The 26547-nt window shown below is 34.2% G+C and overlaps 4 protein-coding genes across 4 annotated transcripts; all 4 read right to left on the bottom strand.

Moving 5' to 3' along the window:
• Nucleotides 1-3433: 3433 nt before the first annotated feature.
• LOC102616260 (extensin-2-like) lies at nt 3434-5063 on the bottom strand. Its single transcript, XM_052435453.1, has one exon. The coding sequence runs from the start codon at nt 5035-5037 to the stop codon at nt 3814-3816; it is 1224 nt and encodes a 407-aa protein (XP_052291413.1). The 5' UTR covers nt 5038-5063; the 3' UTR covers nt 3434-3813.
• A 3793-nt stretch (nt 5064-8856) lies between these two features.
• Nucleotides 8857-10314, bottom strand: LOC107175921 (extensin-2-like). The gene has a single exon (XM_015527825.3). It carries the CDS (start codon nt 10269-10271, stop codon nt 9195-9197), a length of 1077 nt encoding a protein of 358 aa, XP_015383311.2. The 5' UTR covers nt 10272-10314; the 3' UTR covers nt 8857-9194.
• Nucleotides 10315-12031: 1717 nt separating this feature from the next.
• LOC102622125 (E3 ubiquitin-protein ligase BIG BROTHER) lies at nt 12032-18529 on the bottom strand. The gene is made up of 9 exons (XM_006470530.4): nt 17994-18529; nt 17431-17515; nt 17190-17344; nt 16684-16921; nt 15706-15740; nt 14611-14655; nt 13710-13837; nt 12656-12764; nt 12032-12548 (listed from the first exon to the last, which is right to left on the bottom strand). The coding sequence occupies exons 3-9, from the start codon at nt 17328-17330 to the stop codon at nt 12474-12476; spliced, it is 771 nt and encodes a 256-aa protein (XP_006470593.1). The 5' UTR covers nt 17331-17344; nt 17431-17515; nt 17994-18529; the 3' UTR covers nt 12032-12473.
• A 3420-nt stretch (nt 18530-21949) lies between these two features.
• LOC102621837 (pentatricopeptide repeat-containing protein At2g22410, mitochondrial) lies at nt 21950-26335 on the bottom strand. The gene has a single exon (XM_006470529.4). The coding sequence runs from the start codon at nt 26148-26150 to the stop codon at nt 24165-24167; it is 1986 nt and encodes a 661-aa protein (XP_006470592.3). The 5' UTR covers nt 26151-26335; the 3' UTR covers nt 21950-24164.
• Between the last annotated feature and the right edge of the window lie 212 nt (nt 26336-26547).

Below are 26547 nucleotides of genomic sequence, written 5' to 3'. Positions count from 1 at the left end.
AATTAGCAAGGCACAAAATCTGATAAAAAAATGTAGACCAGTGATATGTTTAATTTCGATTAAGTTATTACGAGCATAGTAAAACCTCTTATGATAATAAAAAACCAAAAATGGAGGTTCTTTTTCCCCGCAAAATAGAGTTTCGGAACCTTTAATGCTTTTCATAATTAATATACTTTTAGAGAACCTGAACTGAGAGCAAAGAATAGAGATGCACAGTTAGATATAAGATAACATAATACTTGTAGAAACCTAAAAAAAATTATAGCGTTTTTTCATTACTTGCAACAGAATGGTACAATAAGTACGCTTCATACAAGCGAACCCACCGTACTAAATTAACCCTTATGATTCACAAAACAACGTCGAGAAAAAAAGAAAACAAAAAAAAAAGGTCACAACAGCATCGTATGAACTTCATTATTCTTTTTCAAATTCAAAGTGAAATTATGCTTTGGGACGAGATCAAATGAAGTCTATCTTTCTGAAAGTAATCAAACATTGATGAATTATCTTTACGAATCATCCCCTTTGTTCACGTATAAAGTAGATTTTGATTGTTCAAGAGGAGCATTTTTAAATTTTTCCGATTTTCACAAACCAGTCCAAAAGCTGAAGTTGTATCCAATTAATTACAATTTTGTTATTTATTTATGTATGCGAAAATAAATACGTATATTATACCATGATAATTTTACGAAGACTACCTTTTGAAGTCAACATCATACCCTGATAATTTTAGCCCGATTATGGTTCCATCTGAATTGCAAGTGATGCCATCCCACTTGCAATGATCCGAAGGGTAGTTGACCATCCTGAAGCTGTTGTTCCACCAGCCTGCATCAATATTGCTGACATAAAATAAAATATGTTCGTTTAATATAAAAATTACAGCCTGGATACAATGGGATTTGGGCAAAGTGTGTGTATACGTATATACAATTGTGAAGAATCAATTCTTTTGACTTGTCTGACACTTCATATATTTTATGTAGTATTTGAATTATCAAAATAGTTATCACGTTTGGCATTTGCAATGTCTTAGAAGACGGAAGATCTCCAGGAAATTATTATATATAGCCTACTACCTGCCCACAACTTCGACTGTTGACGTCTAATTAAAGGACAAAGAAAAATTATTGATCATTTAAATAAGAGAAATACAAAGTCTAAAGTACATGCATTGCAAGTACTACACTCATTCCGCTGTGAGGTTTCGGAGACAATATGACATATGCACGTGCATTTTTATTTATTTTCAGCACATGGGAAACTTATTAACAATTGAATGATTGCAAAACATGAATGACGTGGTATACTTAAATGGCTTTTAAACATTCTCGAGCAACTTTTAACTGATTATTCGAGTTTAAATATTGAGAAGAAAAAAAAATAAAATGTATTGTAACTGTTGGTAAAAAAATGATGCAATATTTTTTATTATTATAATTAGGTATCGGTAACAAAATCTAAAACTGAAACATTATCTCAAAATTATTCATCCAAACAAAATGTAACATTTATAAATTTCAAGTTTTTCTTTCCTATATTTTGCCAAGCAAGGGTTGCGGGTTGCCCACTAAATATCTGCATTTGGTTCAAAGAAATTATAGAAAAGTCATCAATTAATTAATTACAATGTCAACGGAATAGTTAAGATGCTGTACGGCCAATTGCTTATAGACAGACGACTTTTTTGCTAATCGTACGTCAAAGCGTGTTCAAGAAAATTACAGCTTCTCACTGTAATTACGATAATTATTACAGCTTTCTCTTCACCATTTATTCGATATATTTTATTTTTAGCTTAGCTAGCATCGGGGTGGGCTATTAAATTTATTTTTATTTTTTTAAGTATTAATAAAGGCAAATTCATAAATTATAATTAACTATTTTTTTATTAAAAAAAAAAGCTAACCCGGTTGCAGCTTCGCTACTGTTCATATCACCGACGTTTTACCCGGAATTAATTTATTAAATATTCTACTTATACATTAATGAATTTTATAATAGAATTTGGTACGTATCATTGATATTAATGTACAGCAATATCAACCACCTGCAGAACAAACCTTTCATATTTTGACTATTTTTTTTCTGGAAAATGATATTGATGCACCCTACCACTAAATCTCCACATTAATTCCATTAAGGCAGTTTTTTGGGACAATTTTATTATTAATTCAAACTTTAAAAGGTATTCGCTAAAATATTTCAACTTTTGTTTGCTTTCTCGTGGTGTTAGAATTGACTCTCTATCGTTACTCGATTGAATGTGTTGTTAATCGTGAAGCAGCATAGTTTTGTATCATTTGTCTACCACTCTCTTATTAATAATTCTCAAATAAGAATATTCTAGTTAAAATGCATATATGCCACTACAAGAGGATAAAAACATAACTCTAAGATATGAAAAGGCAAAGAAAAAAAAATTTTCTAGTATATTAGAATTTATGTTTTGTTGTATTTCAGTAGTATCTTTCTTTGTTAAAATGAGATTATCCTCGTGTGGGAATTATTGGAACAAAGAGAAAAATAGCAAGCAAACTCAAAAAAATGTAGTAAAATGTACAAATAACCAATTCATGTATCACCTAGGTAGCCACATCCTGATTACAATAATATTAAAGGAATTTTACTTCTGCTTATACCTTAGTATCATAATGAATTTATTTTTTAAAAAAAAAAAAAAAAGTGGTTCATGGAGGAGTTCATAGAGGAGACCTAAGATAGGGCATAAGCATATTCATAATACAAAAGTTGAGGGTACATGAGCTTAATCAACATCAAAAGTTAGTTCACAAGTATAAAGGTATTTCAACACTATGTTTATGGCCTTTTTTTTCATTTTATTTAATACTATGTTTATGGCTTTAACTAAAGTAAAAAATTTTGTCAAGATTTACAGTTATTGATCGCTTTGGTTATTAAAATTTGTCAAGTTGAGGGTGTTATTTAAAGTTACCATGCCAAAGTATATAAGTTAAAATGGAAAAGGGTTATTTTATTGCTTAGCTGAACAAATGAATGCAACTGATTTAGAGCGCATTTGTTCACCATTTTAGATGATTTTTTTTTTCAGTGATAGCTTGTAATCTACCTAGGAGAATAATAAAGGTTAACTACTTGGTTAAGTCTAATGTTTGTTTTTCTAATTCATTTAAAATATGGTTTTTGTTGATCTTGTATATGATTTGTAGTTAGCATTTATGAGCATTAAGATTGATCAAAACCTAAATTAAAACAATGTTGTTTGAGTGAATGATTAGAGAATAAGAGGCTTGTATATTCATTTTCTTTGATATTACAAGGAAGAAGTTTGTTATTATGTGCATGGACATTATCATGACATTGGAAGAACTATGTACATGATCATTGTTGTGCATGATTGTTCATCAAGACATAATATTACTTTATCTAGGCGCATTACATGTGCCACAACACATTTGTGATAAAACAATAGAATATTTCTTGTGGAACATTTTTTTTTGGGTACATTAAGTTAGAAAATTTTTATTGCACATGACAATGATACACCGAACGCTTCTTAAAAATTATTCGTAAAAACATTAACATAAAAATTCATGAAAAAGGCAACTGAAGGAACAAATTTATTCTTATTGAATTTTAAATTTGTTTGAAGACGGAACATTGAACTTAGTAGTCTTCAGGAGGTGGTGATGACTTGGAACAGTAGCGAGGCAATAGTGACAGTGATGGAGGTGGTGGTGGAGGTGATATAGATGGTGGAGGTGGGAATTTATAAATGTAAGATGGAGGTGGGGATAGAGATAGCGTTGGTGGAGATTTGTATTAGTAAGGTGGTGGTGGAGAATACTTTGGTGGTGGTGGAGATTTGTAATAATAAGGAGGTGGGGGAGAATGCTTTGGTGGTGGTGGCGACTTATAATAATATGGTGGAGGTGGGGATTTCTTCGGTGGAGGTGGTGACTTATAGTAGTAAGGTGGTGGGGGAGAATGCTTTGGTGGTGGTGGAGATCTATAATAGTAAGGTGGCGGGGGAGAATGCTTTGGTGGTGGTGGTGATTTATAGTAATATGGCGGAGGTGGAGACTTCATTGGTGGAGGTGGTGATTTATAATAGTAAGGTGGAGGGGGAGAATGCTTTGGAGGTGGTGGTGATTTATAGTAAGGTGGCGGAGGTGGAGACTTCACTGGTGGAGGTGGTGATTTGTAATAATAAGGTGGTGGGGGAGAATGCTTTGGGGGCGGTGGTGGAGACTTTACTGGTGGAGGCGGTGACTTATAGTAGTAAGGTGGTGGTGGGGAATGTTTTGGTGGTGGTGGAGACTTGTAGTAGTAAGGTGGCGGGGGAGAATGCTTTGGTGGTGGTGGTGATTTGTAGTAAGGTGGTGGAGGTGGAGATTTTACAGGTGGAGGTGGTGACTTATAGTAGTATGGTGGTGGAGGTGAATGTTTTGGTGGTGGTGGAGATTTGTAGTAGTAAGGTGGTGGAGGAGAATGCTTTGGTGGCGGTGGAGATTTGTAGTAGTAAGGTGGTGGGGGAGAATGCTTTGGTGGCGGTGGAGATTTGTAGTAATAAGGTGGCGGGGGAGAATACTTTGGTGGCGGCGGAGATTTGTAGTAATAAGGTGGCGGGGGAGAATGCACTGGTGGTGGTGGTGACTTGTAGTAGTAAGGTGGCGGGGGAGAATGCTTTGGTGGCGGTGGAGATTTGTAGTAGTGAGGTGGCGGAGGAGAATACATTGGTGGCGGTGGTGACTTGTAGTAGTAAGGTGGCGGGGGAGAATGCACTGGTGGTGGTGGTGACTTGTAGTAGTAAGGTGGTGGAGGAGACGGAGATGGTGGTGGGGGAGACTTGTAATAATATGGTGGAGGTGGAGAGGGAGAAGGAGGAGGTGGTGATTTGTAGTAGTAAGGAGGTGGAGAAGAATACTTTGGTGGTGGTGCTGAGGCATAATCATCAGCCGATGCCTTGGTGGTGGTGGTTATAAGCAAAAATGCTATAGCACAAAACAATTGAGGCCATTGCCTCGCTTGTCCCCGAGTTCCCATTTCCTAAAAATTGTGTTTTCTGACTTGATGTTAAACATACTTTGCTACCCTTTATATAGTGATCATTTTAACCATTAGTGACGTAGAAATATTCTCTTACTCATAATTAATGAGGTCAAAAGCTATAAAATACTCCAACCCTCACATCGATTGAAATTTTATTTTATGTTTCAAATTGTTCACAGAAGGAGGCATGCATGTATGTCAAAAAGGGGTTGTTAAGATGCTTATTCGACAGCAGTTCTAATATTCTCATGAAAGGGCTTTGTTAACGAACTAAGGTGTTATGTGACAAATGGGTCCGAGAAATGTAAAGTCAAGCTAAAAATTCCTTGAGAACATTAATAAATTTAATACCAATTTTTTATTCTTGTAAGTTGTGAGTGATCTTGGCAGCAATGTCAAAGACGTTAGGTTTGGGTACCAATTTTCTATTAAAATTTTGCCTTAATATATTTACATAATATCTAGTGAAATGATTACAGGGGAATGACACTTTCATTCTCCTAATTAGGAATTGACTTTTATATTTTTTATTCTTAATCTGTTTTTATATTTTTGGTCCCTATTAGATTTTTTATACTGTATATAATTGAGTAGTGATAAATATTTCAAAATTGTACCATAAAATTCCTTCTCAAATGATGTCATATTCATTTACTGGTTGGTGAAATAATATATTTCATCCACTTAAAATTTATAAAAAAATCATCAATCACTTAATACATGACACATGACATGTCTTATCATTTGGGATAAAATTGTAAAATATTTATCATTACTCTTTTAATTCATTCCTTGTGCTAAAACTAGAGACTTGAAAATTTCATTGATTAAAAAAAATTTTGATATTTTTACAAGCGAATTGATTATCTAAGACCTTTGCAAATTAAAGCTAGTTAATTTGATATTATTATTATTATTATTATTATTATTATTATTATTAACTTACCCATGCATTTAAATTCAAACCCAAGACTTGAATTCGATGAAAATTGATCTTTACCACTAGAGCTAGATCTTAGATACAAATAATTAATTTGTTAGTTAAAATGTCATATTTATCTTTAATCATGTGTTTTTTTACTACGCTCTAGTACCAAAGATGAAATGAGGAAATATCTATAGGAACAAAAAGGTAGAAATATATACTAAGAAGACAAAATGTGATAATTATTTCACTTGAAAAAAAAAAGTAATTTACACGTTAATATTCTAAAAGCCAAATAATAAAAATATTAAAGTATAAGCGTGAGTGTATTAACTTCATAAACTTAAAAATCGACCTTTTTTAATTAAAAAGTCCGAGGGCCTAGCCCGATCTAATTCAATCATATAGGAGAGCTGGAATTGAGCTTATAGAAGCCCGGACAGAGGCTTGGCAACCCTGCCTGAAACAATAAAAAATTAATGGAGAGATTATTTACCTTATATTTGAATCGTATTTTCATTAATCTATCATAAATAGATATTCTAATCTGATTGGTTTTATTCATTCATTTGAATGCTTGTCGGACATTCATTTATTGCTAGGTTTGAGTAGTAACCATCCATTATATCATCTAGCTAGCCACTTAGGCCATTTTTTCTTGACATTTTACATGCCCAATTTTAACGAATGGAAGCAATAAGTCCTCCCAAAAAGAAGACTAGCCTTATCCTTATGCTTCTAAAGGGAAAAATAAATGCTCAAAAACAACTCACATGCACAAATGATCAGTGGATTCAGTGGTGACGATGAGCAAAAATATGCCATTGACCATTGCACAAACCGATTGAAGCCATGGCCTCCCATATCCTATTGACAAATTCTTTTACTCGTTTTTTATATTTTAATTTATACCGTTGACAAATTCTTTTGATTAGATGCTTATTCGGCAGCAATTTTATATTCACGAAATGGCTGTGCAAACGAACACGTCTCTGATGTGATGCAAGATAAGATGTTACACGGGAAATTAGGGAGCGATGGAATGTAAGTCTCTTGCAAGTGGGCTATATTCCTAGCTATGTCAAAGAATATTATTGTCTGTTTTTTGTATTCCATAAAAAATAATGAACCAGTGGAAGGGGCGGCAGTTGATTAATAACATAATAAAATGAGTAATTAGACTCTTGATTAAACATTAACTTAATAAATGAAACTAAATGGGGAGTGGAGATCATCTAAATTATCACCACATTTTTGCTTCCACTTTGATCATTTTCTTTTGTACCAATGGGTGAGTCTTGCATATATCTCACTGATATAGTTTTGTGACAAATTGATGTAGAGAAGGTGGCTACCTCTTAATTATATTTTATAATGATTTTTTTTTCTTGGATTGTGACAAAATTATATATTTTGTTTTAGTTCACACCATTTTTTCTTCAAACTTTTCATATTGAACATTGGATTGGTCATTGGTGAGGTTTTTTTTTTTTTAATTATTTTGGGAAAAAAAAAGGTAAAGATGCATAGATTTATAAGATACGTAATGTATTTCTCCAATATGAAAGCTCCTTCTAAACAAACAAGGAATAATTAATCTGATAAAATATAAACAAAAAAAGTGGTTATGGGAAAAAGTGAGAGTCCATAGAAAATGAAATTCCAAATGATAGCTCATCCTGAAAATGACATTGAAAAATGGTGAAAATAGTTCAACAATTTCACGAATAAAACATTGTATATTAAGTACTATATCTAGTTAATTAAGATTCTTATCAATAATAAACTTAATATAACTATTCAACTATTTGATAACTTTCTGAAGAACATGGCATCTTAAGTTAGAGTGCTACCTTTTAGAGGACAAAATCCATGAAGTTGCCCACCGTGGTGAAATGATGAGCCACAGGTACAAAATATCATAGAAACTCCACCAACTCTTAAATATCAAAATTCTACATATGTTTCTACTCATAAGAGCATGGAATTAATGATTGAAAAAAAAAAATCATAGGGACTAAAATTGTAAATTTAATTAGGCATAAAAGGTAATGACACGCTCTTTTCATACAAGTCAACAAGTTAATTGAAATATATTACAATATAGTTTATTTATTTATATGATTATTATGTATCCCAAAAGTTGCATTACAGAATAAATAAATAAACTTACGAGTATTTTGGCAGTAAATTAACAACCAATATTCACTGAATGATCTAGATTTTTTTTTTAAAAAAAAAAAGCACAAAGCTTCTATTTTTAAACCATAAACGGAAAACATTTTCCCTTTTGGAATATAATTTAAAATGGACATCAAAGAATTTATGTGTGTATAATTCTCCAGTCATGTAAACTCCTCTAAATATAACAACAAATTTATAGCGGAATTTATGTCCTCATAATTCTCTAATCATATATGTAAAGCGTTAAAAAGGTACGAATATAACTCCTCCGTAGAATCTGATTTGAGTAGGAATAAAACTCTAAGCTTCTCTTACTTGTTCATGGGCATTATCATCATGAAAGGTAGTGCTCATTATATCCTCTTTAAATATTACTAGGTGCACTTCTCTGTATTACTTAATAAATTCTCCTTCCCGTCGAAATTCGGAAGGAAAAGAAATTAGCTATTTATATAAAATCCAATAATAATGTGACAAAATTGAGATTACATGAACTTAGTCTATATCCTAAATTTAATTTGGATGCAGTGCGGTACTTCATGTACATTTTATTTACCGTTTCAACTAAATAAACAAACACATCAAGAATGGTAATATTAAAGAATAATAAGCTTGCCTCTGCATTTTCCATCTATAAAGAAGTAATACGCTTGGTGGTTGTGAAAAAGATGACAATGGAAATTGAAAGTAGTTGCACATATAACTTTTATGAAACCTTAAATTACGAGATCTTATTGCTTACAATAACTTTTACAACGAAAATGAGCAGCACTTCTTACAAATGGATTTACCATCTCAAATCCTTTTATTCACAAAAACATTGATGAAGAAAAAATCAGAAATAGAACAAGCTTACAAACTTACACTTATTCTTACATAACTAAGATCACACATGTTTCAACAACACATTGTATATTTAGTAGCCTTTAGGAGGTGGAGGAGACAAATATTAGTACGGTGGGGGTGGAGATGGAGAAGGAGGAGGTGGCGACTTATAGTAGTATGGAGGGGGTGGAGATGGAGAGGGAGGTGGAGGAGACTTCTAATAATAAGGTGGTGGCGGTGGTGACTTGTAGTAGTAAGGTGGAGGGGGATACTTCTCTGGTGGCGGCGGTGACTTGTAGTAGTAAGGTGGAGGGGGATACTTCTCCGGTGGGGGCGGAGACTTGTAGTAGTATGGGGGCGGGGCATGTTTCACCGGTGGGGGCGGTGACTTGTAGTAGTAAGGTGGCGGGGTATACTTCTCCGGTGGGGGCGGTGACTTGTAGTAGTAAGGTGGCGGGGTATACTTCTCCGGTGGGGGCGGTGACTTGTAGTAGTAAGGTGGCGGGGGATATTTCACCGGTGGGGGCGGTGACTTGTAGTAGTAAGGTGGAGGGGGATACTTCTCCGGTGGGGGCGGTGACTTGTAGTAGTAAGGTGGAGGGGTATACTTCTCCGGTGGGGGCGGAGACTTGTAGTAGTAAGGTGGCGGGGGATACTTCTCCGGTGGTGGCGGAGACTTGTAGTAGTAAGGTGGAGGGGGATACTTCTCCGGTGGGGGCGGTGACTTGTAGTAGTAAGGTGGCGGGGTATACTTCTCGGGTGGGGGCGGTGACTTGTAGTAGTAAGGTGGCGGGGTATACTTCTCGGGTGGGGGCGGAGACTTGTAGTAGTAAGGTGGCGGGGTATACTTCTCCGGTGGTGGCGGAGACTTGTAGTAGTAAGGTGGCGGAGGATACTTCTCCGGTGGGGGCGGCGACTTGTAGTAGTAAGGCGGCGGGGTATACTTCTCCGGTGGTGGCGGAGACTTGTAGTAGTAAGGTGGTGGGGGATATTCCTTCGGCGGAGGCGGAGACTTATAGTAGTAAGGTGGTGGGGGTGACTTCTTAGGAGGAGGTGGTGAGTGATAGTAGTAAGGTGGCGGGGGAGACTTCTCAGGTGGTGGTGGAGATTTGTAGTAGTAAGGTGGTGGTGGAGAATATTCTGGTGGTGGTGGTGACTTGTAATAGTAAGGCGGTGGAGGTGGTGAGGCATAAATGTAAGGCTCATAAGCAGCCGTGGCAGTAGTGGCTATGAGCAAAAATGCCAAGGAAGAAATCAATAGAGGCCATTGCCTCGGCTGTTCCGAGGCTCCCATTTCTTGCAATTGTGCTTTGTGACTTGTTTATGAAACATACTTGCATCCCCTTTATATACTAATCCTCCTAATCATTGGTGACTTTGAAATATTTCTTTAATGAAGAAAACAGCCTGGATTATAGATATAATAATAGTCTCCAAATCTCACGCTTTATTTTTTTTTTCATTTTTGTTCAACCATTTGCAAGATGGTTCCCCCACCAAGTTCCTCACAAATTTGTTCGCATAAACACATGAACAAGTCTAAAGGAGTTGTTAAAATTGCTTATCCAGCAGCAATTTTTTTATTATCATGAAAGCGCTTTCCAAACGAATAGGTCTCGAATGTCAAACTTTGAAGCTTCTCAGGATGCTAAACGTGTATGAAAATGTATACAAAGATTATGTCCATTTTTGCAAATCGGTAATATCCTATATCATTATATTGTGTTAGGCAGCAACTTTGCATTAAAATTATACAACTAAGTGTTTTTAAAGACTAGTCAACTGTGTCGGTGATACAAGTAAATTGGCTGTAAATTTAAGGCCAGTGATAGCTATATAAGACTATGAAAAGACAAATTTTGGAATTTGTTCATCCGTTGAGTTCTACGCAGACTAAGATTTTCCAACTAATGGGAGTAATTTATTTTTATTTATAATGCTTAAGGTATTGATTGTCATTTTCTTTTGCTAAGCTGGAACTTGAAAGTTTCAGAAAATGGTTGTTAGGGTGTCGCTGCATTATACAAGTAGCCCAAATTTTTTAAAGTGTTTTTGCGAGCAATCTTGTTGATTTGGGTTTTGACAAAAGCTTATTCGTGCTTCGTGGAGCATGCTTCGGTTGAAACTGTGTTTTCTTAATTTAATGATAAAAGAGTACACTAGAAGTTTAAATCCATACAAATTATATCGCAAATTTGGAGCCTATTGAATCTTTTTTTCTGCTTACATAGCATATGCTTCAATTGAAATTGGAATATATTTTCTGAATTTAATGATAGAATGTACAGGAAGTTTAAATCCATACAATTATATCATAACTGGAGAGTATCGAATATAACCTTCTTAAGGAATCTCTATAATTATCACATAATTTTTAAGCATAACTTAGAAATCTACGTAAAAGTGAGTAACTACTTAATGATAACAAATTTTTTTTTGTCCCTACTACTATGACATTTCACTTGCGCGGTTGCGCCCTTCATATACGCATTTAAAATTGATGTGTATGAAGTTAAAACTTTTGCATTGTTATTTTGCAATATTGTTATTTTTTAGATTTTAAAGATAAAGAATGGTCTTATTAGTTTAATAAAACTTAGCAGCAATTGCTCTTTTCACAAATTGATGATAAGTAGAATTTTAAAAGTGAAATTGAAGATTATTACTAAGCTTTTTTTACTATTACACAGTAAAAATTCAAATAAGACATAATTATTAAAATTATTTCAAGAATAGTTATAAAATCACAATTGCTTATACAAACTCATGTGATAAGATATTATTAATTGATTAAAAATGTAAAAAGAATAAAAACAACATGAGGATACCATTATATTAATACGTCACATTAAAACAAAAAAATTTGTCTACTCTGTTAATCTTATTATTAAAGGAGTATTAAAACACATCTGACTATTTAAACTTACCAAGTCGCCTATGTTGTGAATAAAAGTCTAAAAATACCATCAAACATAATGCCTAAGAAAAATTTCAACTACTGCAAAAGAAAACTTCTCTACTTTTTTTTTTCCGCTTATTGACAAAGAAAATAAATTATCGTGATTACAATCCGATCTCATTAAACTCAATTTGTCAACCAAAACCGGTTTGATCAAACAATTTAATAAGCAAATCTACACCAATCTATCAAATCATCAGACCTAATTCACTGTTTGGTCATTTTTAATACACGGTCAATCCTAAGTTCTATACGAAATCTCAATTCTATAACCAAAACAAATAACACCACCAAAAGTCAATCATATGGTACCGGTAAAATGTGGAAGAGCGAAAAACCCCTATACAATCTCTGGCCTCACTTACAAATCCATTTTGCGTAGATGAAGCACATACTCTTCATTTATTACAAAAACTAATGCAATTTTGCTACGTGAAAAGAGAGAAGGAAAAAAGAAAAGAAAAACAAACATCTCTATACGATGCAGACTTGAGAAACAAAGAAAAGAAAAAGTGAGGGTTATCTGGGTCATCTTCTTTATGTTCTCTGGTGATTATTTTCTGAGTGCTTTGATGAATCACCAAACACCTCGGTGTAACAAATTGGGCAAGCCTGAGAAAATAAAAAACGCGGTTCAGTGACCTTACGGACAAGTAAGAAATCAAAGATAAACAAATATTTGAGTTTGGGTTGAAAGTTGAAACTGTCAAGTTGCTTACCTTGTTGATGCTAAGCCATCTAGTCCCACAGCCAGCATGGTAGACATGTTTGCAAGGTAGCGTCATGCGCCTGTCACCTCGTTTGTATTCCATTTGGCAGATCACACATCTATTTCCAGCTCAAAGTGGCAAGTTAGACTCAAAGATAAGAAATTGAAATATGCAAACTTGGTCAAAAAAAAAAAGAAAAAGGTTACAATGATGCACTAACGACTTTGTCAGCACCAAAAATCCACCGCATAGTTAGATACTTTGACAAGCAATAGCAAAGCATGTAATAATAATAAATGCCCAAAGAATAATTGGTTTGGCCTCTTGCATGAAAGCAAGAAGTCAAGGGTTCAATTCCAAGGGGATAAGTTTAGTTTTGGCTGGGGTTCGTGATAACAGAAAGGGAAAGAGAGGGGGGTTTACACACGCACAAAGGAAAAATGAGAATGCAGTCAATAATTGACTAAAGAAAATAATAATAGAGACAAGTGCAGTAGTTATTCCAAAGTCAATTTATTATTAGCTTTTGCAAAATATTGAAACCCATCATCAATTTCTTAAAGAATTTTCACGGCAACTCAGTAGAAATGTCCTTCATTAGCATCTATTATCTGCCCACGTATGGTGTCCAATGGATTTCAGATTCATTCCAATTATTTAATAAGAATAAAGGATTTCTGCAACCTCACAAAAACTTAATTAACCTTCCACATGTTTATCCAGAATAGCATGTACCATGTCCAAGCTTCCCTCAATGTTCCATACAACACCCTTCTTAGGATGCTAATGAAAATAGATTAATTTTGAAGCATGTTTTCTATTTAATTATGTAAAAGAACCAAACAAGTCCTGTGACTCCAAACTGAGGGATAAAGAAAAGCATGATTTAATGTTTAAGATTCAGGTAAAAATACAACAAATGCAAACAAAAGAGTGATATATTACATCATGCAGGGAAGAAAAAGGAGATCAATTAAGGCCATTAAATAGAAAGGATAGCACATTTTAAAACAAGAGCAACACAAATTACAAGATACCTGTAAAGAAGAAAGCCAAATAATACCTCTCATTTCTTGATCTTTTTCTTGTAAAGAAGCCGCACTTGTATTTCGAGATGGGAAGCAGACTTATAAGTTCTTGGGAAAGACCACGACTTTGAGTCCCAACTGTCTCACCTAACTCAAGTAATTCCTGCACAGGATAAACCTAGTCATGAGCAACTATCCAGAACAAAATTACTAGGTGTAACATAAATAAAGTAATAAGCTAAATTTTCATGGACAAATGTGCACAATGATCAACTTCAGAGGGACCAATGCCTCACATCAGAGACAATTAAAATTGGTTTAACTAGAGACCACTGATTGCAGTTCAGAAACCAAAACTTTAAAACTTGAAGAATCAGTCAACATGGAGAATTTATTTTATAAAAGAAAACTGTATATATTATATAATTAACACATATAATTATCTCCAGGAGAACTACAGCCTTCCATAAATAGGAAATATGGGAGCACAAGTAAATCAAAAAACAAAATACAATATGGCTGATCATGTTAATTGCAGACAAGTACTGATGTCCTCCTAAGCACTTTTGCTGGTTGGCATATAAATTGGTGCAAGCTACGGATCTAGCTAATTCTATTCAGGATGCAACGAGTTAGGGAACTATTTCAGCCAACAATCCAGGGCATAAAACAATCTGGTCAGCATGATCAAAAGTGCTTCAAGAAAGAAATACGTGGCACTAAGCAAAATGATAAAATAAATCAGCTATAGTGCAATTGGGATGCTTACAGCAAATTTCTAATTCTAATAATAACAAGATGCTCTGCCCAAGGCAGATAAATTAACTGTAGAATGACAGGAAAACCAAAAATGGTTGAAAAATCATGAAAGTTCTGGGTGCAACATCTATAAGGACAGCCACCTGTAAACAAGGAAAAATTATAGAAACCACTTACCTCATAAGTCATCTGGTCAGGATCAATATTGTCTTGCCAAACCACCTGCATGGTTCAGATAGAGTAAAAGGGATTTAACTAACCTCCAGAATCTATTTCCAAGTATCATTCAGTCTTTCTAATCTAAAATAAAAAGACTCAACATATAATATCTCCAAAAATGTATGCTACAAGCAATAGAAAACCAAGGATTCAAGGCATATTGATTAATTTTGCTATCCATGTCAATTGCAATCAATGTCAAGAAACATGTTATGACGCAAAACTCTCCTCAAGCCTAGGTGTAATGCAAAGATGTATGCCTATGCAAGATAAGGTGCACACTTGCTAGAGCAAGATAAGGTGCACACTTGCTAGAAATGTATATAAAACATATTCATTATTTTAATATAATCAAATCATAGATACATGCATATATAGGCACACAAACATGCATCTATGCAGGTTTATGTTATTATGACTTAAAATTTCACTTAGATAGGGAAACAAAGCATATTTGCAATTAGTGGAAAAATTAAAGGCTCATTAACAGATTCCATGCATGGTTATTTATTAATCATTGCAAGGGTTTCCAAAAACAGTATTAAACAAAAGTTATTTCACAATCCAATCAACCAACTAGAAGTTATTTCACAATCCAATCAACCAACTCGAACAACCCTATTCCTACTTGCACACTAAATTCTTAAAGAGGTATTAATTTTACACATTAGCAACCAAAAGGTCATCTGATAAGATATGCTAGATTTTAGTCGAATTTTTGTTTTATTATACGGCCACGCAAAATCAACAATCAAAAAGAATGGATTATTATGTTATATCAGAATAAGTACAGCCTACTCTACTAAGTGGACTGGAAAGAAACAAGAGGCTTCTTGGAAAGTGCTCGCCTTATAATTCCTAACCTCTCCTTCTAATTAGAGAAGCACCTACGTGGACATTGAACAACCATTTTGATATCAACATGAAGGTCTGCCGAGGGAGGGGGTAAAAGAAGGAAAATGACTCTTCAAGCTAGAAATTCGAGGAAATTTGTAAATTCAGATCATGCATCAACAGCTTGTATTCAACTGAGACCATTAACATGCTACATACCTGATGTTCATGAGTATTTTGATGTCTCCGTGGACCTGAAAAGAGAAAGTAAGTGCTGAGGGAAAAAGTCATCCACATAGGAGATAAGTAATTTTAAAATACAAAAAATACCACCAAACAAGTGGGCAAAAACAACTTAAGTTAAAACAAACTCAACAAATCCTTTATCCCTGAACAAAAGAAATTGGCTAAACAAATTACTTTCTGCCAGCTTCCTTCTCAGTAGCGGAAAGCAATTAAGATTGTTGATAAAAGAAATGGCAAAACAACTTTAAAGCTGCTGCTATTTCTTTCTAGTTCCAATTAAACTAGAATGTTTCAGCAAAAGATCAGCAGCACAAAGATTGATTCTTAAATGCATAAAAAGTAAATGCATGAAAGCTTAAAATTTGATGTTTTTCAAAGTTGCACTTTCAAGAACTCCATTTGAAGTGTAGAAAAAGCACGAAAGAAAAACATGATGATCTAGAAAAATAAAAAATGCAATAATAGTTCAAAGGTTTTAAAAGTGATCAATCTCACTAAAAAGCTATACCAGCATTAAGTATGATTTAGTGAGCAATAGACATTCTTTGAGGATTTCTCCCTTAGCAAAGCCTACTAAGTCCTTGGTCAAGGTCTTAAGGTTACATTTTCTTCTGTTCTCTCGGGGTCAGTTGTATAGAAGTCCTTCATGGGTTGTGTCATTGTGACTCATGACTGGACCCCAATCTTGGGGTTTAATTCTTTACACACACAAATCATTTGTTAAATATCGGGACAGCATACTACTATTTTGGAGAGAACTACCTCATGCAGTGATTTTATACACTCAGTTAATATCTTCTCGCTTTTAATATATACAATTAATTGGTATGAACGCCTGAACATAGTCATTCAAAAAGAAAAATCTTCTACAATTAACAGGCCCCATGGACTATAGGAGAAAACAGATTATCCTATCTGAAACTTCACACCAGAATGAACCTCACAACTTACATTCTATGGGGCTCTCACGTGTGGTAGTATTCATATTTCTTTCCGGTACTGCATTTACAGCTGCAGTCTGCTCATTGTTTGATCTAGAAGTGTTCTCTGACGGCCTTCTGTATTCATCATTCCGTGGCTCATGATAATTGACCTCATAAGGATGACCATAGTCATAATATGAATTACTTCCGTAATCAGATAATCCGAACTTGTAAAAACTCGTATGTGTCGAGGGGTAAACACTCTCCTGCACAAGACAAGAAAAACACCTTTTCAACTAACACAATTTTAAATTTTTAATATTGTAACAATACAAATAGTCCAAACCATTCATTCAAATAAGCGGTGCTTTCTTACACATCTACATTAAGAAAACGTAACAACCCTTATCAACTAACAGCACAAATTTACAAAAGTTGGATCTAGTTACTTTTCAAAGCAAATGAAACAGTATCATTAATCATTCCGACCATGTTTACAAAAATAAAAATCAGTGATCATCATAAAAATGGTACCTGAACATGCGAAGCACCATCAAAAATGAAATTAACATGTTCATATGTAAGACCTTCAAAATATTCCATAAAGCTTCCAGCACTGTTGTAAGGATAGCTGGTGTTATAGTAATGAACCTCAATATGCGGATTCCAACTCATTTCTAAACCACCAACTGCAGGAAGCATCAAATTAACAGTTACAAAAATAACACAATTACACTAAAGGTGAAAAAATAAACAGAATATTGAATGTAAAAACCTGATCTTTCACAGATTTAATAGTTGAGATTTGCTCAAAACACGAATTCGGACATCAATCAATTGTTTTTCAATTAGTTTCCGACCTGCAAAAGAAATGTCCAAAAAAAAAAATTAATGTAAATTCCAGAAGCTTATTATACGACTAAACTTCAACACTACAGCATTACAAAATCACAGAAGTTTATCCATCTTGCATTGCTTAAGACATTGATTTAACAAATCTCAGCAATTTAGCACATAATGATCATCAAAAGACTTATCCTGTTTGGTTCTCGAGAAAATGAAAGAAAATAAATTAAAGAAGTTAAAAAAAATTAAAATTTTGACTAATTAAGCTGACTTTTTTTTTCACTTTTAGAATCCATAACAGAAAACTAATCTTAAGTTTGGTAGCCGAGAAAATGCAAGGAAAGTAAAAGAAACAAGAGAAGTTCAAAACAAACACAATTTAGGTTTACTTAATGTGAGTTTTTGCTCTTATCTTAGCATCTGAAATGAAAGAGATCTCATTATCTCAATTTTTTTTCTCAAAGCCAAACAGAAAATGAACAGTTCAAGTACCTCATTTGCACAAATTCGGAACTCCAGAAGTTATAAGAGTCAAATGAAACAAAATCCACGCCGAGAAAATTTCGCTTTCGGTGAGTGAGAAATTTTCTCGGGAAAATGTAAAGGAGAGAGGGAGAGAGAGAGAGATAAAACAATGGACCAATGGATCAAGAGGGCGATAAATGGAACACAGTCAATATATATAAACAATTAATTAATGAAGAAATATAATGAGTCCCTACAGTTTTTCCATTTCGCATATAAGGAATAATATTTTCATTTTTATCAAATAGGTCCAAAAAACCGATATAGAAATGACTAAAAAGTAAGTGTTAAAACAATAATCAAGCTCGTATTTTAGAGTTTAGACGGTAGACACTACACAAGGTAGCATGAATCAAACAAATAAATGTGTCAGTTATTTGGAGTCATGAAATTGAGGGATATAACAGTAATTTCAATAAATAAAAAATTCAAATGAATTTGACAATTTAAAAAATGGGGCACAATAACAAACTTAGTACAGAGCATAAATGAGTCATTGAGTCTTAAGTAGTTAAGTTTTTGGGTCAGAGCCAACAGAACACGATACAGTTTACATTTATACAGTTAAAATACGATATTAAAAAAGTAATTTAGCCATTCAGGTTAGGGGCCTAGTTGATATATTTGGTAAAATATCTTAAAAAACTCATTAAAAAAATGAAAAGAAATTAAAATAAAGAGAGATTCTTTGGAAAATAAAGAGAAAGAACCGACACTGGTTAACTTCTGAAGAGCTCACTGATGGCTTTAGAAGCGAATGGCTGCTGCTTCTCAGCTTTTGTTATTTTTTTATTTTTTTAAAATTTTCTTTTTTCTTTTCGTAATTTTATTAAGTGTGGCGCTTTGTGCAGTGGCCTAAAGGACACGCGAACCCCGTTGGATGAGAAATGATTGCGTGTCTCGCGCTATAGGATAATATAAATCAGTGTGGCATAATATCTATTTTGTCCCTATATTTTGCAGGAAAATACGCTTTAGCCCACCGGTTTTAAAAGTTGGATAGGTAGGTACCTTTATAGTTTATTCTGTTGTTTCTACTTTTTTTTTTTTTTTTAAGATAAGAGGTGGTGCAAAATCTAAAATAATTGTTTAATATATATATATATATATATATATATATAGATTAATGGATTTGAACTTAGGTAGCTTGGTAAAGAAATTTATATGAAATTGAAATCCACTCAATTAAGTCCGGATCTCTATTGTTTATTATCTATCTTATTGTATTCTTTTTTAAAAAAAATTAAAACTGTAAAAATATTTCATTTTTCATAAAATATTCGCCTTCAAAAGCTTTTTTGAATTAAAAATGCTACGAATTAGTTTCATGAGAAACTTATTTTTAAAAAAATATTATGTCGCAAGGGACATGAACAAGTAGTTTTTTTATTGTTCAATCATGTTCGAACTCTGTATAAGTGTTGGTTAAATAATTTATTGGAGTATTGTCTATTCTCTACCTTTGATTTAAAAAAAAAATTAAGACTATTTTATGTGAAAAAAGGGATTAATTTGCCTCCTTTAATCAAAATAGTTCTATCATTTAAAAAGAAAACGAATTGGAAACCAAATTGGACAAGGAAAATGACTATAATTTAATAAAGGAAAACTATTTTATATGAATATTCACCTAACCCAACCGCGTGTTAACATGTGTACTGCAGGTGAGCTGCTTGAGTGTATATTATAGGTGACCAAACCAATACCAGTAGCTGTAAATTGTATAATTGGTCACATGTATGGAACCTTTTGTATTTATGTATAATAATAAATATCATTAACTGAAACAATTCATTCTTCATTTAATTTTTGCCAAAAATTTCAGTCAAGCCCTTGAGTCTTGACCTAATTAATTAATACTGTAATTTATTGGATTAAAGTTAATTTTTTATAGTTTATTTATGTTGACTTTGCACATTTAGGACTATCTTAAATACAAAATTCTTCTGTGAGGCCTATTATTTTTGCATTTTCAATTTCCCAAACTCTTATTAATTTACATTTTGACTTTAAATCAAGAAAAAAATAAGGAAACTTCAATTTAAATATCATGATAAAAGAATCATACTACTCGAAATATAACTTCTTTTTAAGATTTTTTTTGGTAGATGATTAGGGTTAATTTTTATTACATCACTCCTTGAAATATTTACAATTAAAAATTAGGAAGTCTTAGTTTTTCAACTAAACAATGGAATTGATACTTTTTCTTTTTAATTATGTTATAATGTTTGATTTCAATTTGACCCCAATTTATCTCAACATTCAAACATATCATTACCAAAAGAGAATGTATCTCTACTATTTGAATCAATACGTAGGGTTGGATATATAATTACTCAGTCATAATAGAATCAAAATCTAACCATTCAATCATTAAACAAACTGGAAAAAAAAATACAAGATTTAGAAATATAGGCTAATAAATATTTAAGCCATGGCCATATAAATTTAGAACCAAATACTAGAAATTGTGGTTAGGGTTAGAGTTAGTGGTTGAGTTGTGATGGGAAAATGAAGCATGTGATATTGGCAAAAAGATCACCAAACCCACCTGAACCCATCAAAAAGAAGTTGGTGTCAGTTGAGATTGGTTTGGATTAGAATCAATCTACAATAACACATTTATTAAAAGGGAAAAATTGGCTTAGATGGGTTTTGATATTATCTATAATACATAACAACAATGATCAAATACAATCTATTTTGTTTTGTTGGGATATGAAGCATTAGGAAGACTCGAATTCTTCATCTTAAGGATAAGATGAAGAGTTTTTAATCATGTTAATTAAACAGTGGTTAAATAAAATCAATTCTCGTGGGCTATAATTTAGTAGAAAATTATTACAATGTACAAACGTGGGCTATTAATTAGTGTGTGACATAATCATTTCACATGTGATGATAGTTATTTTTGTTTTTGTTTTAGAAACTAAGAACATTAAATTTTTTATTTAGAATCTTCTATACGAGGGAGTGACAACCCATTTTCTCTTTCAAGACATATGAAAAGAACTTCAATTCAATTCATTTCATGTGTAAGTAGAAGTAAGGGATGAATTTTTCATGCTTTTAAAGATTTAGAACAACTATTATTCCGACCTAAAATAGTTTCAGAGACAAAATTTTCCAGAACAGCCGAACAAAAATAACCCATTAAAAAAGTGGAGTATTTTATTGAAAAAAAAAATATTGAGAAACAAAAAAAGCAGACCTACAAGACCCGACATAGCCAAAAAGTGGTTTTGGACATCCCCATAATTTTGTTTGGTCCAATGATTTTAAGCTAAGCCTATGTGTATGCCATAGCTGATGCAATCAGTGTGCTTTCTGGGGGCTATAAAGGGCAAAAGGCTGTCAGCCATGTGAGAAGGAGAATGAAATGACAAGCAAGCAAGCAAGCAACCAGCAAAGCAAAGCATGAATGAACATGGATAATTAAAATTGATCATTATTCATGAGAATCAATTCAAACTAAAAACCTGGCGTGCAAGCAAGCACCTATCATGACCCCTCCCTCGTATTCCTTCCTCCTTGTCTTTACTCCTTTTAAAAGTTATAAACTTATAGTTTTTGCGGCTAAGTTCCATTACTAGGACTCTCATCATCATCATCATCATCCACCATGGATCATCTATTGTTGGGTGCACAATGACACAAAACCACCCACCATCGATCTTGCTACGGATCATTAGTTTCTTTTATCATATATAGAATGAAAACATTGTCATCAATAACAAAAATGTTATTAACCGGCGAATGTGCGATAGTCTCACCCATTTGATCATCGGATCCAGGAATTCTGGAACAACGAGAGAATCTTACCTGCTGACTGCTGTGGACTAATTAATAGTCACAGTTTGATCACTTGACATCGACTCAGTAAATTTTGGAGCCACTTTTGGGCTCTCGCTATTGTTCGATTGCTTGACATCAACTAAAAGACCAGAGCGACATTACGTGTCTGGCTGTCATCATAAGCTCAAGAGTCGAGACCCGCGTGCTACTCAGAGGCTTCTAAAATTATGAGGTCTTGAAATCATTTTTCAAGTTTATTTTTTGAATACACACTTTGATTTTCTTTTTCGTGTGAATAGAAAAAGCTACTAATACATCATGTTTTTTTTTTTTTTAATTCTAAGTTAGTAAAAGACCATTTCTATTTAAATTTATACATAATGGTATTTCGTGTGATAAAATCTCGTATTGAAAATAAGAAGTTTGGAGTTTAAACTCTGCTTACATAGGTGAAGAAGAAATTGTAATACCATTAAGTTAAATATACTCAAGACACATGAAAACTCAATGAGATTCCAAATCCGGACAACAACAGTTGCTAAGCTTTAGTGGTTGGGAAATGTGAACTGAATCCAAAGACTGCAACCTTACCGTCCCTTGAAGAAGTTATGGGACTGGGGCTGCCCCTAATATATTTGGATCCATAGACCGTCTGGGAATTGGACTTATCAACATACTATGAGGCATATAATTTGATCAACTAGGCACGCTACATTTATTTGTTGAGGTCTTTTAGTAGCAACATAGCAGTAACAACAAGCATTGTGGGGGGCTGTCAACACACAGGCATATAATTCGAAGTGGTGGGCTGCTGCCCTCACAAGCATTGTGGGGGCAGCGGTTCAAGCCGCTTTTGTGGGGGTTAAATGTTCTTAATATTTATAAATCATTATCTCTTGCGAAATGCGAGTGGAGTATGGACATCCCTCCTTTGTGAGGAGTTATTTGTCTGGGCATGTACTTCACAAAATTCAATGTAATAATGTAAGTCCCAATCATGTATATCTGATTGTAAATATCAGTGTAATATATCTGCTATAATAGCAGTTGTTGTAAATATCTGTGTAATGCAGTAATCTGATGTGTAATCAGTATTCAAAAAAACAAACCCAATAGTTTTAACAGGAAGATCTAGTTCATAGGAGACACTACATTAGAGTGGCTGTGAAGTTAAATAGCCACGGGCATGGGGGAATGAGTACCCCAACAACTTCCTCGAGCATCTGTATAACCTTTCTTGAATGCACCATAAGGCAATCATTACAAACCCTTGCAGCATATTCATGTCAATTTTGGCCTCCGAGTCATTTTCATCCGGAGCACCTACAGTGTTTTCCTGATGGCAGTCACAAGCCTAATCAGTAAGAATTGCTTTATCCACTGTGCTGATTTGATTATCTGCACTTCTCTGGAGTAAAATGATCTCTATAAGCAAAACACCAAGACCGTATACGTCGACCTTCAATGTGAATGGCATTTTCCTGAACCATTCGGGCGCAACGTATCCTTTTGTTTCTCAGATGGCAGTAATAGTATGGTTCTGATCCATCATCAGAAGTTTTGCGAAACCATAGTCAGATATACAGGCAGTGTAATGATTATTAAGAAGTATGTTTTGAAGCTTTGTATCACAATGGATGATTTGGGTGCTGCACTCTGCACAAAAGACGTCTGGCAATTCGCATCTCAATTTCAATCCTCAAATTCAATTCGGTTGCGAGTCTGCAGGGTAAATACACTACCAGAACTTGAACCACATTCTTGTGATGTGTTTGGCTAGTTATGTTCACTTAAACTTGCATTCCTTCTCATTATCTTGAAATACACTATAACCTCTTTACTGGAACAAGATTATGATACCCCATTTCCAAGAACATTTTGTAAACAGTGCCAAAGGCGCCCCTTCTTAGTTCTTCCTAGAATCCATGAGTGACATCTACAAGCTCTTTGTTACTAAAGCAGCTTCATATGTGAACCATCTTGATTATTACCATTGCAAGGCCTTTTAAAGTTTTGTGGTTGACAACTAGAAAACCTAGGCAACTTGCACCAGCTAATAAAAATTGATGAACACAGAACTCCCAAAGAGTATGGATCCCACCAGGATAAATAGTCCTCTTTCTTCTCTCGCTTTGCTTGGTCTTTCCTGATTTTGATGAAAGCTGCCTCGTTATCGGCACTAACCATTTTCCCATACGAGAGAGGCAGTTTCCACTGTAAATCATGCTGAGCAATTACAGCTTTCACAGGCAATGTAAGGCAGACAATTGGTTTTCAAGCTCTAAGCTTGAGAGAAACTCATCTCCATAGGGAGGAACATCAGAGATATATTCAGAAAACTCAAAAGTGTCTTGTTAACTGAACTAAACAGTCATAAATCTGTTCCAATTCAGGGTGGGATTTGTCTCTAACAATAAATTCATACAAAAGGCCGTTAACCTCAATCGAGCTACAACCGGGAGTCTTCTCCACACCTCTCTCCTCCATCATTTTTCTTACCTTCCCAGCCTCCTCCCACATATTTGAATCCCTATACATATTAGCAAGCAATACATAAATTCCACTATCTTGAGGATCTAACTCAAGAAGCTTCATAGCAGCTCTTTCTCCAATTGAAACATTTCCATGCAGGCGACATGCAAAAAACAATGCACCCCACACCACAACATCTGCTGCCATTGGCATGCTTCTGATAAGCTGTTCAGCCTCTTCCAATAGACCAGACCTACCTAGAAGATCCACCATGCATGAGTAGTGTTTAAGCTTAGGGGACAATCTGAATATGGAGCTCATTTGGGCAAAATACTTACGACCCTCATCTACCAACCCTCCATGACAACAAGCTGATAAAATCCCAAGAAAAGTGATCTCATCTGGCATCAACCCAACACCAATCATTTCAGAGAAGTAAGATATGGCATCAAGCGCTTTCCCGTGAAGGGCTAAGCCCCCAATAATGGCAGTATAGGTTAAAGAATTTCTTTCAGGCATCTCATGAAAAACCTGGAGGGCCTTTGCGATGTTCCCACACTTGGCATACATGTCAACTAATGCAGTTCCTAACACAACATTCAAATTAAAATTTTCTTTTTCAATAAAACGGTGAATCCATATTCCATCATCGAGGGCTCCAAGTTGTGAGCAAGCAGATAGGCAATGAACCGTGGTCACTGCATCTGGCTTTATGCCAGTAGCTTGCATTTCATGAAACAAAGCCAAAGCCTCCTTGCTACGCTTGGCTTGGACATAACCTCCGATTATGGCATTCCATGGCACAACATACTTCTCTGGCAAGTCATCAAAAATCTTCCTAGCTATATCCAAAAACCCAAATTTGGCATATCCCACAATCATTGTGGTACATGACACAACCGTTTTGTTCACCATGCTATCAAATATTTCTTCGGCTGACTCAAGTTTCCCACACTTCACATACATATCCATGAGCGCATTTGCGAGTGGAACAGTCAAAGTCAACCCACTTTCAGAAATATACCAATGAATCTCTCTCCCAAGATTCAAATCCTCTAGTTGAGCACATGCCGAAACCATCCCAATCATCGTCACCTCATCCGGTTCGACTCTCTCCAATTGCATATCTCGAAAGAGCCTAATAGCTTCTCTTGGAAACCCACTCCTAACAAACCCGTTAATCAAAGAATTCCAAGAAACCAAATTTCTCACACAACTTTCATCAAACACATTGCATGCCAACCCCAAATCTCCACACGAAACAAACACATGAATCACAGCATTATGCACATACATATCCACATCAAAACCCAGCTTCAAAACATGCCCGAAAATCTCATAACCTAAAAACCTCAATCCCAAACTAGCACAAACTTTGAACAACAAAGGGTAAGTAAAATTATCAGGCCTAGTCCCACCATTTCTCAACATTTGCTTATACAAATCAACAGCTTCTCTCATCTTTCCAGTCTCTAAAAACCCTCTAATAGCTACATTCCAAGAAAACGAATTAGGGTTTTGTACATTAAACAAAATCTTTGTACAATAATCAAGATTCTTTGACTCAGATATTGCACAAAACGCAATAAGGCGACTTGGAGCAAACCCATGTGAGATCAAGCCAGTGATGGTCATTTGGGATTGGATTTGCTTCAATTGGGATAAAGATTTGCATTGTTCTAGTAAAAATAGAACTGGGTTTTGAAGAACAAATACGTGGGTCGTGTTCCAATTTGTAGGTTCCTCTTTGTGAGGAGAAAGAGAGCGAGTGTGAAGAAAGCATAGCAAGTAACGAAGAGGGTTTAAAAGAGGGCCTTTAATCAATTTGAGATTGATGGCATTGAAAATGTTCATCAGATTTTTGTGTTTCGTGCGTGTTTTTTATGTCGTTTGGCGGGAAAGAGCGTTACTTGCTGATTATTTATGTTTTGAATGCTTGGCTTTGGATTTTCTCTCTTTTTTTAAATTTTTATTTCATTTTATTTATTTATTAAAATAAATATTGTATATTTATTTATAACAATTATTATTATGGACATTTGTTGATCTTTTTTATTTTTAGATTAAATTAAAAAATTAAATTAATTATTTGTATTTTCATCTCAGCTCATCGTGCTTTCGTATCTAAAATGTAAGTCTAACTTAAAGTTATTTACCTCTTTTGTCATTCACAAGGAAATATTATATCAATTATTGATGCAATTGAGGATGTTTTACAAAAATTTAGAGCCTTATTTATCGTCATATACCA

This window comes from Citrus sinensis, chromosome 2 (genome assembly GCF_022201045.2).
Source record: "Citrus sinensis cultivar Valencia sweet orange chromosome 2, DVS_A1.0, whole genome shotgun sequence".
NCBI lineage: Eukaryota > Viridiplantae > Streptophyta > Magnoliopsida > Sapindales > Rutaceae > Citrus > Citrus sinensis.
This window is presented reverse-complemented; position numbering and strand designations above follow the sequence as displayed.